Consider the following 18,357-nt stretch of genomic DNA (forward strand, 5'->3'; position numbering starts at 1 on the left):
TTAGTTTTGGAAGGAGGAAATAATTCATGCAAGAAAACTTTTTCACACAACTCCCATCGAAAACCTTTTTTTTGAAATTCTGGGTCTCACAAATTTCTAAAAACCTTTCAAGATGATCATTGGGGTCTTTCGATGGTAGTCTACTATAAGTGTTTTGCTTCAGCATACTCACTAAAGTTGTTGGAACAATTGCTCTAGTAGTTATTGTTCCTTTAGGAAGCCTGTGAGCTACTAGTGCAGAATAGTCTCTCAAAGGCCTATTCTTCTAGTTCGTGGCCATAACTTCAATTTTCTCGGGTGTTTTAAATAGTAACTTTCTTCTCCTATGAAAAGTTCTCTCAATCTTAGGATCACTTTAAAGAGGTTCCCTCAGGTGGAGAGATCTTTGCATAAACTAAGTAGGTTTTTTGTAAACAAAGATCACCTCATGAAAATTGAACTGGGGAATTAAAGTAAAAATAATAACAAATAAACAAATAAAAATATTAAATAAAATTAAAGAAATTGTAAAAATTTAATCACAAGTCAAAAGATGGAGTCCTTGACAATGGTGTTAAAAACTTGATGTGAGAAAAATCACAAGTATACGATTGTCGTCAAGTAATAAATTATTAAATTTGTAGGGGCTACGTGTTTGAACTGTAATTATTAATGTTTACTTAAATTTGAAAAAACAAAAATAAAAAGAACAATTAAAGAATAAGTTAGAGAGTAATTTTAAGATTGATTGTAAATAAAACTTAAAAGTCAAAAACCATGATTTCAGTTATAAGAGAAATTTTTACGAATAAAGGTTCACTCAATGAGTTTGTACATGTTCAAATGTTTTTATTCAAATATTTAATTATCTAAATGCAAAGACATGTTTAATTGAATTAATTTTTATTCTCATATAATAACTATTTTCAATTAAACCCATTATGATCTGTGTTAATTTAGTTAATTCTTGAAGGATTAAACCTACTCTTATGATTTAAAGTCTAAATTTATTTCTTTAGATTTCAATATTTAGGTTCACTTCTCAATATCTTTCTAAATATCTAAAATTATGAAAAATGATGATTAATCGTTTAACATATATAATTTGTAAAGTAATAAGGTCAAGAAGAGAACAAGAATTAAATAATTGAATAATTCATAATAGCATAAAGGTTCTTAAGGATTAAGTCCTGATCTTAGTAAAAGAGAGACTATTCACATATGTTTATAATAGTTCTCCCAAAAGAAAAGAAAGATAACATAAAAAGAATAAAACCTAAAAATCAAATAAACACCAACATAAATTTCTCTTCTTTAATCGCTCTATCAAAGAGTAAAATCAAAAGTATCTTCCTAATTCCAATAGTCCAATATATAACCTAGAAAAGGCCTAAAAGATAAGTCTAACAAAGTCCTAATGATAAGATAAAATAAGATATTCCTAAAGATAATGTGTAACAACTAGATTGAGTCACGACTGTGACTGGTGAGTCACATTTGAGACACGTTCGATTACTGATGTTTTTCTTTGTGTTGTTGAGTTGGTTATGGGCAAGATTGGTGGATCACGGTCGTGACCTTTTCTATCTTCCTTCTTCTATTAGCATTTGAGGTAATCATGAACATGATCTATAAGTTATGGCCGCGATCCTTTCTGACTTATCTTTTTATTCTATTTTCTTATCTTTCTTTGTTAGTTTTCTATGAGCAATGATATCTTTACTTAATATATGCAAATAATAAAGTAAAACATCAATGTAACAAATTTATATAAAAAAAGACTGAATTTAAAATAATTTTTATGATAAATTATCTTATATAATACATGAAAATATAAAACATTTAAAACAAAAATATGATAAAAATGTAAAACATCATTAAGAGAGGTTGACCCTTCTTATGGTAAAATGCTTGAAGCATTACATAGAAAGTGGCCAAAATAAATGGCCATTGACTATTGACCACAACCTCCTCCATTCGCTCTCAAAAGGGCTTAGGCCACTCATTCATTGTTCACTCAAAAGAAATGGGCTGGTGTATGATAAGACATTTGAGGAAAGGTGAATATATACTTATTGGCAGATTAAGGTAATTCTTTGAATGAATCTTAGGTAATGCATTGGAAAATCCTCATAGAACACATTCTGAGATTTTTTAATCATTGTTTATACTCGAGCTACTTTTTGGTATCTTTTATAGTTGAATTCTTCTTGTTTCTTCAACATCACGCGTTATAGTATATATAGGGCGGCCTCGTTATGCCTATTTTTAATGTGATAAGTGGTGATACAATTTTTTTTATAAAAATTATAATATTGATACAAATATTTACTGTAAAAAATAGTGTCAAAAATAATTATTAATTCTTATTGAGAATCGTAAACATATACAAAATAGATAATTTATTTCATACTCTATTTTAAAATTCAAATTCTGAAAATTTTAATAAAAACATAAATTACTACACTTATGTAAATTAATATCGATGAAAAAGTGACGCAATACAAGTATACAATTTGTGGACTATTCTCATTGAAAGGTAACCGTATAGCATCCAAGACGTGTCATCGTCTCCAAAGTTTGTTATTGAATAAGTTAAATTTATCATTTACCGATTATTTATTTTATCGATTTGTTTTGTAAAATAACACACAAAAGAAAAATACAATTACTACTTTTGCTTATAATTTGTTTTTACAATAAATGCTCAGGAGCATGTCACACGTATTCAAAAGGAAAACTGGTAATTTGTTGTATATATTGTATTTTGCCTTAATTTTGTTTTGCTATTACATAAATATAAAAGAAAGAAACATTTGGTTCCCTTTTGACTCCCATTGATAATGTATTATATATACAAAACTTACACATGAACACCTTAATCATACTTGGCAGTTGGCACTTTAAATTAATTAAATAGAATGCTACTGTACAATTAGCCATCATTCTATAAGATAAATATTAATAAATAAAGTTTTCGATTAATTTTTTATTTTTATTTTTTACTTTTACTTTCTAAGTATGAGACAGTATATATAAATTTTAGAAAATGTCATTATAATTTTGATAGATAAAAAAAAATTATCTATCAATCTATTTTCTATTTTTAAAGATTTGTATAAAAAATGATATTACATTTTTTTGTTTTTTTTAATCTCATATATATAGTCTTAAAAAATAAAAAAGGAATGAAAATAGAAATAAATGCTCTTAAGTTTTTAATGGGAACATGAAAATAAATCAAGAGCAACTTGTTAATTTCTCTTCTTGAAGATATGTAATATTTATGTAGAAGTGGTGATGAGGCAATGGTGATGGTAGTGATAGTATGTGTGACAATAATGGTGTGTCATGATGGTTATAATAATAATAAGAATGACAATTACGATAAAAATAACTATGATGGAAAGGATATGGTAATTTTATTAATAGCCTCTTAATCTATTTATTATAAGAGATATTTGTAATAAATAAGGATGAGTATATCATTAGTCGATGTGAGACTTTTAATACACACCTACCTCACATTGAAGACTAGACAAGTTTGCATGACAAATATTCTTCTTGGATATTGTTCTAACCTGGAAAGGTTTGAGGTCGATCTTCCTTGATGAGATTGTCAGATCTCTTCTGCTTTGTAGATTGGTTGCTCCAATGATGAGTACCTATAAAAGACACTTCGATGCTAAAGTTAGTTTTCGAATAATGTGAATATCTCATATATAATGCACGTAGCTGAATGATTTTTAGGATTATCTTCGCTACGGATTTCATGATTGTTATGATGCGATATCATAAACTTATCTTCTTTTTTTTTTTCATATTGACCAAGAGCTAACCTGACATTCGAAGATCGATGTGACCTTGTTGATATACCATAACGTCGATCAAGTTGGGCATCCACTAAGGTCGGGACACCAAATCTATTTGTGCAGCTGAGGTTACCAACTTAATTATATTAGTATAAATATCATCTTAAAAAGTAAATTAAAACCTAATTTATATTAAAAAAGTTGAAAATAAATCTAATTCAATCCAAAAAAAAATTTAATTTATGAAGTAAAAATTATTCTCTATTTTATATTCTCTGACTTCATCTTAAATCGACGTAAAATATCTATATCTATATGTATATATAAATGTTGGTTGTCTTGGTTTTATCCCTTACAAATTTCTACGATATATTTTTTGTTAGGCTAAAAATCTATTTTGGTCCCTTATAATTTTTTTTTGTTTCAATTTAGTCCCTCATTAATTTTTTGTCTTAATTTGGTCTCAAACTAATTAATTGGTTTCAATTTAGTCCCAAATTAATTAATTGGTTTCAATGTGGGACTTTCCGTCCAAATTGCTTTAACGGTGTTAACTTTTGGCCACGTGGACGTCACGTAGATGCATACGTGGATGCCACGTGGATGAGATTTTTTTTGAAAACACTTGGACCCAGAACGGCCCGTTCTGAAACCGGAACGCGCCGTTCTGGGTGCACTTTTGGTGTGTTAATTTTGCATCCGGAACGGCCCGTTCCAGGTGCAAAATTAACACACCGAAAATGAAACCAGAACGGCCCGTTCCGGTTTCAGAACGGGCCGTTCCAGTTTTATTTTATTTTATTTTATATATAAAATATTAATAATTTTATAAAATATATATTATTAATTATATTTTAACTATGTTATTATATCTAATAAAATAAATATATTAATATTTTTTATATTTTATTTTATTATGTTTATCTTATTAATTTTTATCATTTTATTCTTTTAATCTTAAATAAGTTGCAAAAAATTATAAAGTGATATTTAAATATTTTTTTAAACAGAAAGAGAAAAAGAAAAAATTATTACTCTATTTATAGGACAATTATGTTTTATAAAAATAAGTAATTTTAAAATTTTTACCATAAAAAAATATTTTTCAAAATTATTATTATTTTAATAAAATTAATCAAGAATATTGGTTTAATTGCATTTGTCCTTTAATTTTTAATTGAACAATTTTATTCCCTCGAATATCATAATAGTATGATTTTTGTTTCTCCCATTAAAAATTAATAATTTTAATATATATATATATATATATAATGTTTTAAAATTAAATAATTATTTATTTATTCAAATTAACGTATATTATAATTTTCGATATTATATCAATAATATTATTAATATATTTATAGATAAACTAATAATTTGATAAATATAATTTGTTATATATTAATATAATTTTACAAAAATATAAGTATATTAATTAGAAATATATATCTGATCTTATATATTTATATTTTTGTAAAAGTATATTAATATATATTAAGTTATATTTATCAAACTATTAGTTTATTTATAAATATAGTAAAAATATTATTGATATTAATTTATCAGTAATATTAAAATACTAATAATATATAAATTTTATTTATTTAGTAATAATAAATATATATCATTTGATACATTAAAAAAAAAATATACGTTAATTTAAATAAACAAACAATTATATAGTTTTAAAACATTATATATATATATATATTAAAATTTTAAAATTATTAAATTTTTAATGAGAAAGACTAAAATTGCACAATTATGATATTTGAGAGATTAAAATTGTTCAATTAAAAATTATGAGACTAAAATTACACAACTATAATCTTTTAAGGACTGAAATTACTCAATTAAAACCTTAGAGATCAAAATTGCATAATTATAATATCAAAAACACAATTAAGTAAAGAATATTTTATTCACAGTTTTGGAACGGACCGTTCTGATTCACTATAGTGGTGTTTTAATTTTGCAACCAGAACGGCTCGTTCCGATTTCAGAACGGGCCGTTCCGGATCCAGCTGTTTTCAAAAAAATTCTGTGGATGCCACGTATGCATCTACGTGGCATCCACGTGGCCAAAAGTTAATTCCGTTTAAATAATTTGGACGGAAGTCCCACATTAAAACTAATTAATTAATTTGGGACTAAATTGAAACTAATTAATTAGTTTGGGACCAAATTGAGACAAAAAATTAATAAGAGACTAAATTGAAACAAAAAAGATTATAAGGATCAAAATAGGTTTTTACCCTTTTTGTTATGTCAGAATGTGGCAACCCCACCATAGCAGTAGAAAGATTACCTTAGAGTTAGAATGTGGCAACCCACCATAGGAGTAGAAAGATTACCTAATGTACAGCTCAATGAACTTATAGTAATAGTACAAAGATTAAATTTAGGAGGAGGGTGGGTTAATCTCCTTCTCTGGCACATGAAGGGCACCTTCATTTATGCCTGGCTGATATGTACATTAGTACCAACGTCCACCTATACTGACCAACACCATTTCTAACGTTGGAAATTATCTAGTCTCATTTATATTATTTTTCACATGCAATTGTCCTAAGAATATCATCTCATATATTACAACCCATACATGAATAAAGATTAAAATGTGGTTTCATAACCATTTAAAAAAGTCATCCACATTTTATTTTAATACTGAACATTCAAGTATTATATAAATAATAGCTTACCATATATTAATAAGTAATTAAAATATTGTTTACATGTTTATTTATTATTTATGAAATTATTAATCATATTAATGTATTTGTCAATTTTATTATTAGAATACAATCAAAATCTCATATCAATACAATAAAAAAAGAAATATGAGTTTAAAAAACATAATTTTGTTTGATAAAAAATCTTTCGGATGATAACTAAAAACAAACTTATAAAAATTTATATTTAAAATGAATAATATCATATTAATGTAAAAAATAAAAATATATAACTATGAGGTAATTCATTTTATAACTTGATAAAATGTCTATATACTTTTTTTTTCTTTTTTTCTCAAAGGTCTATCTACAACTAGTGAGTTAGAAAAGTATCTCCCCATATTAATATTAGTTCCTCTTTTTATAAAAAAATATTCCAAGTGCATAATGCACAAATTCATATATAAATTATGTTATGCTTCTCTTCATTGAGGCATTGACACCTCTCTTTCAAGATTTGATGGTCTACTATATATATATATATAGAGAGAGCATATCAAGTGAGAGAAAATTCATTATGAGAGATGCGATGGTTAAAATATAACTTTTAAGGAGCATATCAAGTGAGAGAAAATTTATTATGAGAGATGAGAGGGTTAAAATATCTCTTAGATTAATTTTCTCTCACTTGATACGCTGAAATTTGAGAATTCTTAAAATTAATCTAAAAGTTATATTTTAACCCTCTCATCTCTCATAATAAATTTCTTCTCACCTGATACGCTCCTTATATATGTATATATACCATTCGAGCATGCATACATGACATATGTTATACATCTAACTAAGCTATGCGCGAAGGTAAAAAAAGTAGCTATACGGAAGAAAAAGGTGGGCATAAAAACAACTTTCACTTAGACATAAAAAAGTAGCTCTGTCGAATACTGCACTGTATCGAGGACATAGCATGACTTCCCTATCAGTATCCTTTTTCTTAGACAGGAACTCGACCAAACTATCTCCCTCCTTTGGATAAATAGGTTCCTCCTCTTTGGCAAAGTCATCCAACAGTTCCTCGAGTTTTTCATCAAAGATAGGTTCAACATTCTCGTCCTCCTCGAGGCTTACTTCGACCATGTTAATCCCCATCGAGACTAGTTCTACATAGCCAGTGTGAGCTGCAAATGGATCAGTATCCACTTTCATGTCTTTTTCCTCGAAAGCTAAACAACCCTCAGTGATCGCCTTCTCGATCATATCCCTGAAATGCACACAATTATTAGTCCAATGAGCATACATATTATGATACTTACAAAATTTCTTCCCTTTTCTTTGTTCGAATGGAGGAATTTTATGGTTTTCTGGGAGTGCAATTTGTTTATCTTTTAATAAAATATCAAATATTTTATCATCCTTAGTCACATCGAAACTATATCGCCTAGTTGTACTCACTTCCATATTATCTCCTGGTTTCAACATTTGGCATTGATAGGTAGAGCCAGGACGTAATTCGGCTATATTAACCTCAAAATCCTCACCCGAACCCTCACAATTAACATCATCACCTATCTCTGCGTTTTCTAAATAAGCCACCTTTTCTTTTCGAACAAATCTATCGAACTTCTTTAATCTTTCCTTTTTTAACTTAATTTGCTCGATCCTTCTTACTTTCTCTGCTAAGTAGGCCATATCTCTTAGTTGTTCATTTACTAATTTTTTACATATTGAGAAATCTAACCCTGTTGGAGCAATCTTGACTAATTTGTGTTCAGGTATGTTAGTGTAACATCGAGATTTTAACTGCCTGAACCTATTCACTCATCTAGGGTTTCATGATTTTGTCTCTTAACATTCATTAAATCGACTAAACTCACTTTAGTTTCTCCTCGAAAAAAATGTTCATGAAAGTTTCCTTCTAATTGAGCCCAGGTGTTTATTGAATTAGGAGGCAACGTTGTAAACCATGTAAAAGCAAGTTTAGTCAGCGAACTCGGAAAATACTTCATTTTTAAATATTCATTATTCCCTAGATCTTCACATTCGACTAAATACCTTGCTATATGTTCGACAGTATACTCATTCAATTCTCCCGCAAATTTCGGGACTTTTTCCCCCTAGGCAATTCTACCTGAGTTACATATTCTGGAAAAGCAGACACAAAATAGGGACGCTCATTTCGACTTACCTCGAAACCATTCCTGTTTAGTACCCATTCTACAATTTGATCTAGATTTTCATCAAGGTTCCTATGAGGTCTTCCTAAATTTTGGGGAAAAACTACATTCCCACCTTGATTTTCCATATCATTCAAGTTCGCACTCATGGCTCTCGAGGGTGGATTTTCTCTCATTTTATCTCCTATTTTATTTATTAACTCATATAGAGGGGTTAGTATATTATGCATCTGAGTCGACAATAAATTAACCATGTCATGATTACTATGGTCCATCTGTTGTCGAAGTGCCAATTGTGGGGACATAACTACTTTGTCGAACCAAAGATCCCTCATGACTGGTCCCCACATGTTGATAAGGTTCTTGCATGATAAACCCCATGCCATTCGGCCCAGGATTATATCCTTGTGGGGATATATGCATTTGCGGATTCGGGCCTAAATAAGGAACTGGCCTTTTGACATGTACGGGTTAAGTAGTCCACCAGTTTGGTGGCATACCCCATGGATACTCTCGAGTGGTATTAAAAATTTCTTGAGACACACTTATTTGCCTCACCACATTCTCAGGTACCATATTGGGTGGCGTTGCCCCCCTTGTCAAGACCGTTACATTTTCCCCATTGATGTTTATATTTTTCGCTTGGGTGTTTGGGTTTCTATTTTCTGTATCTCTTGGAACGTCATCCTGTACCTCCCTAGACGTAGACATTGTTCTTCCACTCCTAAGTCTCATAAAACATACCTAAAACTAGTTCAATTATGTTCTTAATTAAACGTGTCCCACCGGGCGTGCCAATTTGTTTGTGGTGGAATTCATTTATGAGTCCTTTTTATTCGAACTAGCACTAGTTTGTTTCAATTTAGGTATTTTACGTTTTGAACTTTTAGGAATAAGAAAAAATGGAGTAGAAAGATTAATAATTACTTGTTTCTAGATTTTCATTAATGATTATCAAGCAATAATGTTCATGCATATAGATGCTCAAATGAATGGAATGAACAATAAGTATATTAATAATACAAATCATAGTCCACTTCGCATAATGATCAAGATACAATTACAATATTGAAGTTAAACAAACTATAACTACGTGATAAAAAGAAGAAAACTACACTAATCATAGAAAAAGAAAAGAAATGTGGTCAAGAATTTGCCATACCCAGCAATTCTATGCACGGAAGCCATATGCGCAGGCGGTGAGTGCTTGTAGAGTGCGAGTATGAATTTTCTGACCTTTGTGAAGGAGTTTGTCTCTTGTATTTATAGAATTATTCGAGAGCGGTTAACTTAGTGCACGTACATCGTGGGTGCGCAATCGTTGTCCACTATGTCAACGACGTTTAATCTCTCAACCATTCACCCCACGTTTTTTCAATTTTTCGACCAAATAACTACCACTCAACTGCTCAAAACCTTCAATAACTCCTCCTTTGTATTTTTTGATTTTTCGATTGATCATCGAATAAGCATGCTTTATGACCTCATTATTTTTTGGTAGATACTTCGTCCAATCTCCTCTTTTTCGAGTAATTTCGCATATTTTCCGAGTGACCCTAACACCCTTAGATTAATTCTCTCACTTGATACGCTGAAATTTGAGAATTCGTAAAATTAATCTAAGGATTATATTTTAACCCTCTCATCTCTCATAATAAATTTCCTCTCACTTGATACGCTCCTTATATATATATATATGTATATATGTATATATACCATTCGAGCATGCATACATGACATATGTTATACATCTAACTAAGCTATGCGCGAAGGGAAAAAAAAGTAGCTATACGGAAGAAAAAGGTGGCATAAAAACAGCTTTCACTTATGTAAATATATGATGACAATACCAACTTGCACAATTCCTCGTAAGTGGAAATTTTTTATGCAAGTTTCGTTAATTTAACCCTTATAAGTTATGGAATGCCAATGCACTTTATTCTAAAGTCCGTTACAGTACTCTAGAAAGTAGGAAATAATACATGTTTTTAAGTATGAAAATCAACAGCCTATTAAAATTTTTAATAGTAGCATTGCAATAGTCAAAATCTGGTGAATTGATTACCAAGTGTGGCTACATTGTTTTTCAAAAAGCTCTACCATATATTTGTATGTCTTTCCGAGGAATATGTATAATATGAATAAGGAATAGGAACAAAACTTTATCTCAGAGATATGACTAAATAAATAAATAAATAATAGAAAAATGCAGGGGGTGTGATAAGCCCCTTTGGAGTGGATGCATATATCCACACAATCTGTGTTGGAAACTAAAAATGTTGGATACCCATTATGAAATCTAGGAAATGTTGATGCTGTACCACTCATTATAAAGACAATTCTTTGCCACAAGTGCATAAGTATGAAGTAATACTAGGATAGATAGATAGATACAGATGAAGATATTATTTATACACAAGTTGAAAATTAGAAGATAAGGTGAGATATATGAGAGAAGCACTAGGTGGTCGGGAAGAAAAAAAGGAGACCACGACAAACATGGCCTTCCACTCTAAACTGCAGAATATGATATGGGCCCTGTACCATATCTTCTCATACTCAGTGTTGTAAATAAAATCAACAAAATAACAAATAACATGGACCAGTACGAAATTATTTTTATCTTAATCAGTTTCGAAATTAAATTTTAATATATGTGTGTGTGTTAGATATTAAAAAGAATTATTATTCATAATGTACTCTTTTTCGACTTAACTATGATTATTTTTTATAAAACACGTGCTATATATACAAAAGAAAATGTAGAAAATAAATAAGAAAAGGGGTTATATATTTAAAAAAAATGTGGGTTGAATTCATATTTCATATTAGTGGTGTTGGAGAAAAACAAATGAGGTGGTGGGGAAGTGGTAATGCATTGCAGAGGCACTGTTCCAATTTTTTTGTCATCTGAGAAGTAGACAGAGGCAATAATAGCTGGATTTTGTTTCTGCAGTTCCAAACAGGGCCCCTCCAATACCCTTCTTCAGTAGATACTTCTCTCCTACCAATTATTGTTATCATTCTTTACTGCTCTCTCTGATCAGATACCCCTCTCCATTTGCGTGTGCCTTTGTCTCTGTCTCCTTGTCTTCAAGCTCGTTCTTGCTTTTCTTTTCGTACACCAGAGACCATTAACCATGTCAAATAAAATCAAAATACACACACGCACACTCCACACTCCACACTCCACACTATTACCTAACATAACATCACCTATCTTTCTACCCCTTTTCATTATAACTCCCTCCACCACCACTCACTTTTCCCTTTTGCACTTTTGCTTAATGCCACTAAACCCCAGGTTATCCATGTCACCGTGATTATCTTAAGTATGGATTTATCAAATCACCATGTCCAGTTTTTATTTATTTAATTTAATTTTGTGTCTTTTCGCGTCATTGTCCGTGTCTATTTGTTTCCTTGCTCATCCTATCTTTATTTGTCGTACAGACACTATGGAAAAGAGCATTAAGTAAGAAGGTAGCATATCTTTCTACGCATTTTTGATTGCCACTGTCACAACTCGTCCACCACTAATCATTCTGCCATTTGTGCATCGTGCATTGAAAAACATATCATTTCGTAAGTGTAATGTTTCTCGCATACAGACATGTGTCATTCAATCATATACAGTGGTCCTGATGAAAGTCATCGAGGGAGGAGAAGAAATTGTTCATGAAACAGAGAACACGGAGGTGTGAGAAGTGTAAAGTTAAATAATACACACACGTTCATGGGGCCAATTTTCATCGCACATTACGGAATTGTACGACAACCGTTTACGATAAGGTATGTACAATTAGAGCTAAGCTACATCCCTCCAATTTTAGGTTTATAATCAACTCAACACCATGTATAACTATTATTATCATTCTATGATTGGGAAGGTTTTTTTTTTTCTTCTTCTTCTTATCCTACCATTTCATTCCTATGCATGTTTTACATAAATTATTTTTTTAGATAGAAGAAAAGTGAGTTTAAATAGATGGGTTAGGCTTAGAGGGTTTCCTTTTCCATTTATAGACAGTCAAGAATTTTGCCCTTTGTGGAAGGGAACAACTCGAACGTTAGGCAGAAGCCCCTTTTGTTTTCCTTCAATAAAAACCGACAATGCTTCCCTCTTTCTCTGAATGGTCCTGAGGAAAAGTAATCAAAGACCATGGTTCTTTATATATATATATTTTCTCACCTAAGTAGCTAGCTATTATTAACATTTATAATTTAAAAACCCTCAATCCATTAAAATATAAATATGGATATCCTATTAACGCTTTACATAAACCTTAGTTCAAAGGAGCTTTTATTACTAACGCGACTACCTAGAAAAAGAGAAGAAGGAGAAGAAGATGATAACCGATGTGGGACAAGCAAGGGGAAAAGAAAATGTAATTCTTCTTTGCACACTCGAGAGTACATCTAAAGTCACATTTCGACTCTCCCCAAGGAATGAAAGCGGGTTAATCAACTAATTAATTGCTTAAATGATTAATTTAGAGTGTGTGTGATGAGAGGGTCTGTTTCAAGAGGTGTCTTGGTGGTAATGGTAGCCTCATCATCCGCGACAACAATCTCCGGAAGACAAACATTAATGTTAATGTTATTGTTAGAGTCCGTGGTAGGCAACAATTTCCCAGTCTTGGTCAGCTCATTGGCCCTTCGCACTTGCGCCTTCCAGTCGGTGCTGCAGAGAACGAATAGCATGAGACCCGCGCAGGAGCCTTGGGCCGCAAGCAACCCAAGCCACAGCCCAGGAAAGCCCATTTTCGCCACGAACCCAAGAAGAACCGCCACAGGCATGCCGACGAGGTAAAACGAGCCCAAGTTAATGTTGGCGCCAACAGTGGGCCTGGCGCTGCCACGTAGCACGCCGCAGCCCGTGGTCTGCGGGCAGTTCCCGAGCTCGCACAGGCCCACAATGGGCAAAGCGACGGCTGTGAGGGCGAGAATCTCCTCGTCGGAGGTGAAGAATCTCCCCCAGCGGTGTCTCATCAAGGTGGTGAATATCATGGCGGAGACACCCAGGGCGAGGGCGCAGGCGAGCGAGACTATCATGGAAATGCGAGCCTTGGCGGGGCGGTTAGCGCCGAGCTCGTTACCGACTCTGGTGGAGACAGCGAGGCTGAGGGAAGAAGGAAAAACATAAACCAAGGAAGTGGTTTGAATGAGTATTCCCATGGAAGCAATGGTGGCCTTGGGGTTGAGGAGAAGTCCACAGAGGAGAATCATGAGTTCGTACCACCACCATTCTAAACAAACGGAGACGCAGGTGGGGATGGCGAGTGCAAGGAGAGAACCCCAGCCTTTGACGCAGTCGGTGCTAGGTGGGACCCAGGAGTCTTTGTAGACTCCGGAGAAGTAAACGAAGGAGGAGAGGAAGAGGAAGAGGTTGAGGTTGGTCCAGACCATGGCTATGGCGACTCCGGAGACTCCCATTTTGAAGTGAACGACGAGGAGGAAGTTGAGAGGCAGGTGGAGGAGGAGGGAGAGGGCGGAGCAGTAGGTTAAGGGCAATGTGATGGTTTGTGTTCTGAGGTAGATGCGGAGAGGGTGGAGGAGCGAGAGGAGGAAGAGGTCGGGGATGGAGAAGAGTATAAAGGTTTGTGCGGTGGAGGAGATTCGCTGGTCCTGCCCGCACCATAAGAGGATGCTCTTCATGTTCAGCCACGTGAGGGAGATGGGGAGGGAGGTTGAGAGCAGCAGGAGGACCGTTCTCTGCAGGGTTAGGCCCAGAGTTTTTAATTGTTTCGCGCCGTAGGCCTGCCCGCAGATGGGCTCCATTCCCATGGCCAGGCCCGATATCACCGAGTACCCCGTGATGTTCGCGAACCCTATCGAGAGGGACCCTCCCGCCAGCTCCATCTCCCCGAGGTACCCCAGGAACAGCATCGAGATCATGGCCCGGGAGTATAGGAGCAACCCCGTCACCGCTGTTGGCCCTGATATCTTCCCTAAGGCCTTCATTTCTTCTATCACCTGAACCAAAGGAAACTCGCATTATTTCTTTTTCATCATGCATCATGCATCACTCACCACTTGCCACTTCATTTTATTTACTTAGTTACATACATCAACTTGTTGCCTAGCTTCTTTTTTTCTTTTATTAATACCTCATTGGGAGTTGGCCATCTCTCAAGTTCGTCTTCAGCTTGATCGTCGTGGGGAGGGACGTCATTTATCTCTTTGGGCTCCGGAGTTATGATGTGGTTTTTTGTGGGACACAGAAATGTTGATGATGAGGGTGCTTTTGGATTACACATGACTCCCTTTTACTTCCACGATGGATATATAGACACACACACAGAAAGAGACGGAGAGGTGTATATAAACAAAGGCTTGAATGTGCACTGCTACCGTTGATATTGCTTCTTGGCTTCGGCTGACTGATCGTGCACTGCGTTTCGGAGGAAGAGAACGTTTTGTAGGTGTATGAGAGGGAGAGACGAAGGTCAGTGTTTATTTATGCATGAAAAGCCTGGGCCCTACATACCTTACACTTCCTGGTTCAGAAGAAAAATATTCATGAGAAATAAGGAGGAGAGAAATAAAATTTTATAGAAATAGATAAAAAAAAATAAAATAAAAATTTAATTATTTAATTGAAGCGAAATAAATAAAAAATGTGTGAAAAATAAAATTCATATAAGAGAGAAGATAAAGAAATAAATAAATAAATAAGTGAAATTTACTATGCTTTAATTTTTCTCGTCTTTATTTCTCTTCGATCAAACAATTTCTCTTAATTTTACCTCTTTTATCTTCACTCTCTCTATTCTATTTTTTACTTATTTCTTGTCTATGAGTGTTTGTTATATTGTATACAGATATCAATTACAGATTACAGGGCAATTTTTTTTATAAAAAACAAGGGTGAAAGGGAAAGAGTAAGCTTGAACGGAAGAAATGCTTGGTAGAGATATTGGGAGGCAACCGACCTTCTATCTTTGTCTTAAATTGAAGAATATGTCATTATAATAATTGTTATTTATTAAAAAGGTGAAAACACAATTTAGGTGTGGCATGTGAAGAACAACAGCACATACAACTCTGGAAAAGGGATGGATGGATTTATTCTTTAATGGTTGTTTTAGCCGCCAAATCAATGACAGACTTCGGTTTGATAATGATTGCGATAATAGTGGTTTAAACTCGCCTAGTTATTAATGGAGTGGATTGTATGTGGATAATCCTTTAAAACACCACATTTGGCTTTGGATTTCCCTGTGAATGGAACACAAAGAATTTTTATCCTCAAACTGGGAATACCAAGTGGAAGTGATGGATGGAGAAAGCTAATTCACCCAAAATAAATTCCCCAACTTGTCAAACGAATACTTTATCATAAATATTAGTATATTACCATTATTATAAGTATTCCTATTTCATTTTCCCTTTTTGTTTTGTGATGGTGTGGCATGGGGAACTTTTGAAATGACATATCATACATACTATGAGTTGAAAAAATTGTTAGTATCAATGTTTTCTTATAATTAATTTACTGTTAAAAGAAAGATAGATAGAGAAGACAAAAAAAAAAAAAAGAGTATAAAATAAAACAAGTAATCTATCGAGAAAAAAAATACTAGTTATTAAAAATATAATAAGAACAGAGTATTTGTTTGTACAAAACTTTACTGCAACATATTTTGTTTGGTTTTGGACAGTGGCTGCTAGTTGTTAATTTGTAGTGCTGGCATAATGTTTGGCAATACATGTTCTTAAAGGAAGCCAAGCCATGCATGTCTCATTCTTTCCCAGCCCTTATCATAAATTCCATTCCCAACACCAACACAACCATTGTCTATATATAGACCATCTGAAGCAACCGAAGGCCGAAACATTCTTTTGACTACTTTGTCTACCAGATAAAGCAGGTTTTTCTTGCGCCCAATTTAGGTCCCACACGGTTGATGTACTACTATTATTATCACTTGTTGAATGTTTTATCCCTAGCAAGCAGATAGATTTAAATATAGTGGACGAATGTCCACTTGACCACGTTATCAAGTTATATACAGATTGCAATTTGGAAAATGATTTCTTGACATCAAGCAATTTAGGAGAAATGAAAACTTAGTAAGAATTCTAAGGGAGACAGGATTGCAAATCAAAGTTACGAGTCCCGTGATCCAGTCAATCATAGGTTGGTTTCCTTATTTGTAGTTTTGTTTCAAACAAAGCTGTGAGATTTAGCATGGCATTTTAAAAAAGTAGTTGTATTAATTCCTTCCTGGGGATTTATTTTGAGCAATAAAAAGGTTAAATCCAGTGTATATTATATTGCACTTTTTTCCCACTTTAACATTTTGTAAAGGTTATCTTCATGGATTTATGTATCATATCTATCTATTTACAAATGCAAAATATATGTATGGATGATGGAGGTAGGTGTTGGTGTCATGGAGGGACCACCAGTGGTGTTAATGGAGAATGATGGTAGCTGGCCGTATGGAGAAGAGACAGATGGGGAGATGGGAAACACCGGAAAGAGAATTACGTGCTCCAATTATAACCATTTAATCTGTGAGCATGGCGTTATATTATGAGGAAACAGGAGCAAATATGCTATACCATCACACACGTGACACGGCAGATAAACTCTCTTTTCCCTTTCGGTCTGAGCCATCAGTTTTTTCATTATATTAAAAACCCCGTGTAACGCAATGCCGTCCCATATCAGATTCCATGTGTTTCTAGCTCACCCAGTTGATGTGAATGAAAGATATGTATCATGCAAGGGAACCAATGCTTTCGAATTAATTAATAAAGCAACAGTAAGTTCTGACAATGGAGAATCTGAAAGAACCAGTCTCATCCAAAAAATGAATATGAATTGGAAGAAACCCGTCTCGAATTTGGCACCCTAATGCATTGCCAAAGTGCAGCTGAGTAAGCTCTAGAGATCCCTCCAATCCAAGGGATTGAAGCAGACACCAGTTCAGGATCACGTTATCAATCAATGGCGCATAAATTTGCTGTTATCAATCAAAAAGATATATTAAAACAAGTTGACATAGTGGGGATCAATCAGCCAGAACTTTTTGCGACGTAACAAACTACTAAAATGCAAGTTTGGGGAAAAGAATGATGAGACTAGTCTTAACTTTGACATTAACAACGATTATACTCCTCTAGAACTTCGAACAGATTCGTTAATTCTATTCCTCTAACCTTTCCCACGATCGAGTAGAGAGGTGAGATGCTCGTGTAGGAACTCGTTACTGGGACAAACTATTTTACCGAACCCTCATTCTCCTTTTTGCTGTGTTTTGGTTTAATTAAGAGATTGAGAAACATATAACTTTATTGATTTCCATCGATAGGCTACATAAATTGTCATTTATGGAGACATACACTAACATGCTTATGGACGAAATCCAGAAAGCATTCCTTACCTGTTAGAGTTCTGCTGAACATTAGAATACGCATGGATGACATCAGATACAATCTAATATTGAAAGGCGTGCCCGATAATTACCAGTCTTTTAACAAACGAAAAGAAATTAACAATCAGGATTGTTTTAAAATAAAATCAACATAATATCTAACAATTCATTCATCTAATCTTCTCAGCAACAGTATACACTAATTACCCGCAAATTATAAATAACATGCAAAATCTATATCCAACCTTTACAGACGGATAAATTTCAGCTGCGCAGCTGGCACGTGGTTCGAACATCAGATCACCAATAGTTAGGACAAATGATATAAAGGTTG

General features: G+C 33.3%; 1 protein-coding gene and 1 long non-coding RNA gene across 3 annotated transcripts; one reads left to right on the plus strand and one right to left on the minus strand.

Moving 5' to 3' along the window:
• The first annotated feature begins 11,482 nt into the window (after nt 1-11,482).
• On the plus strand, nt 11,483-16,011 carry LOC145959085 (uncharacterized). Of its 2 annotated transcripts, XR_014434711.1 has the most exons (3): nt 11,483-11,969; nt 12,091-12,429; nt 15,462-16,011. It is a non-coding gene; the product is annotated as an uncharacterized LOC145959085 (long non-coding RNA). The 2 variants fall into 2 exon arrangements; XR_014434710.1 differs by having other exon boundaries at nt 11,483-12,429.
• LOC109797643 (protein DETOXIFICATION 48) lies at nt 13,000-15,131 on the minus strand. Its single transcript, XM_020357744.3, has 2 exons — nt 14,748-15,131; nt 13,000-14,613 (listed from the first exon to the last, which is right to left on the minus strand). The coding sequence occupies exons 1-2, from the start codon at nt 14,895-14,897 to the stop codon at nt 13,126-13,128; spliced, it is 1,638 nt and encodes a 545-aa protein (XP_020213333.1). The 5' UTR covers nt 14,898-15,131; the 3' UTR covers nt 13,000-13,125.
• Nucleotides 16,012-18,357: the final 2,346 nt, after the last annotated feature.

This window comes from Cajanus cajan, chromosome 6 (genome assembly GCF_000230855.2).
Source record: "Cajanus cajan strain Asha chromosome 6, NIPB_CcT2T_4, whole genome shotgun sequence".
NCBI lineage: Eukaryota > Viridiplantae > Streptophyta > Magnoliopsida > Fabales > Fabaceae > Cajanus > Cajanus cajan.

Coding starts and splice junctions, on each gene's coding strand:
- LOC109797643 (XM_020357744.3), bottom strand. CDS start 14,897: ATGTGTAATCCAAAAGCACCCTCATCATCAACATTTCTGTGTCCCACA. Junction 14,614..14,747: donor GATGGCCAACTCCCAATGAG/GTATTAATAAAA, acceptor CCTTTGGTTCAG/GTGATAGAAGAAATGAAGGC.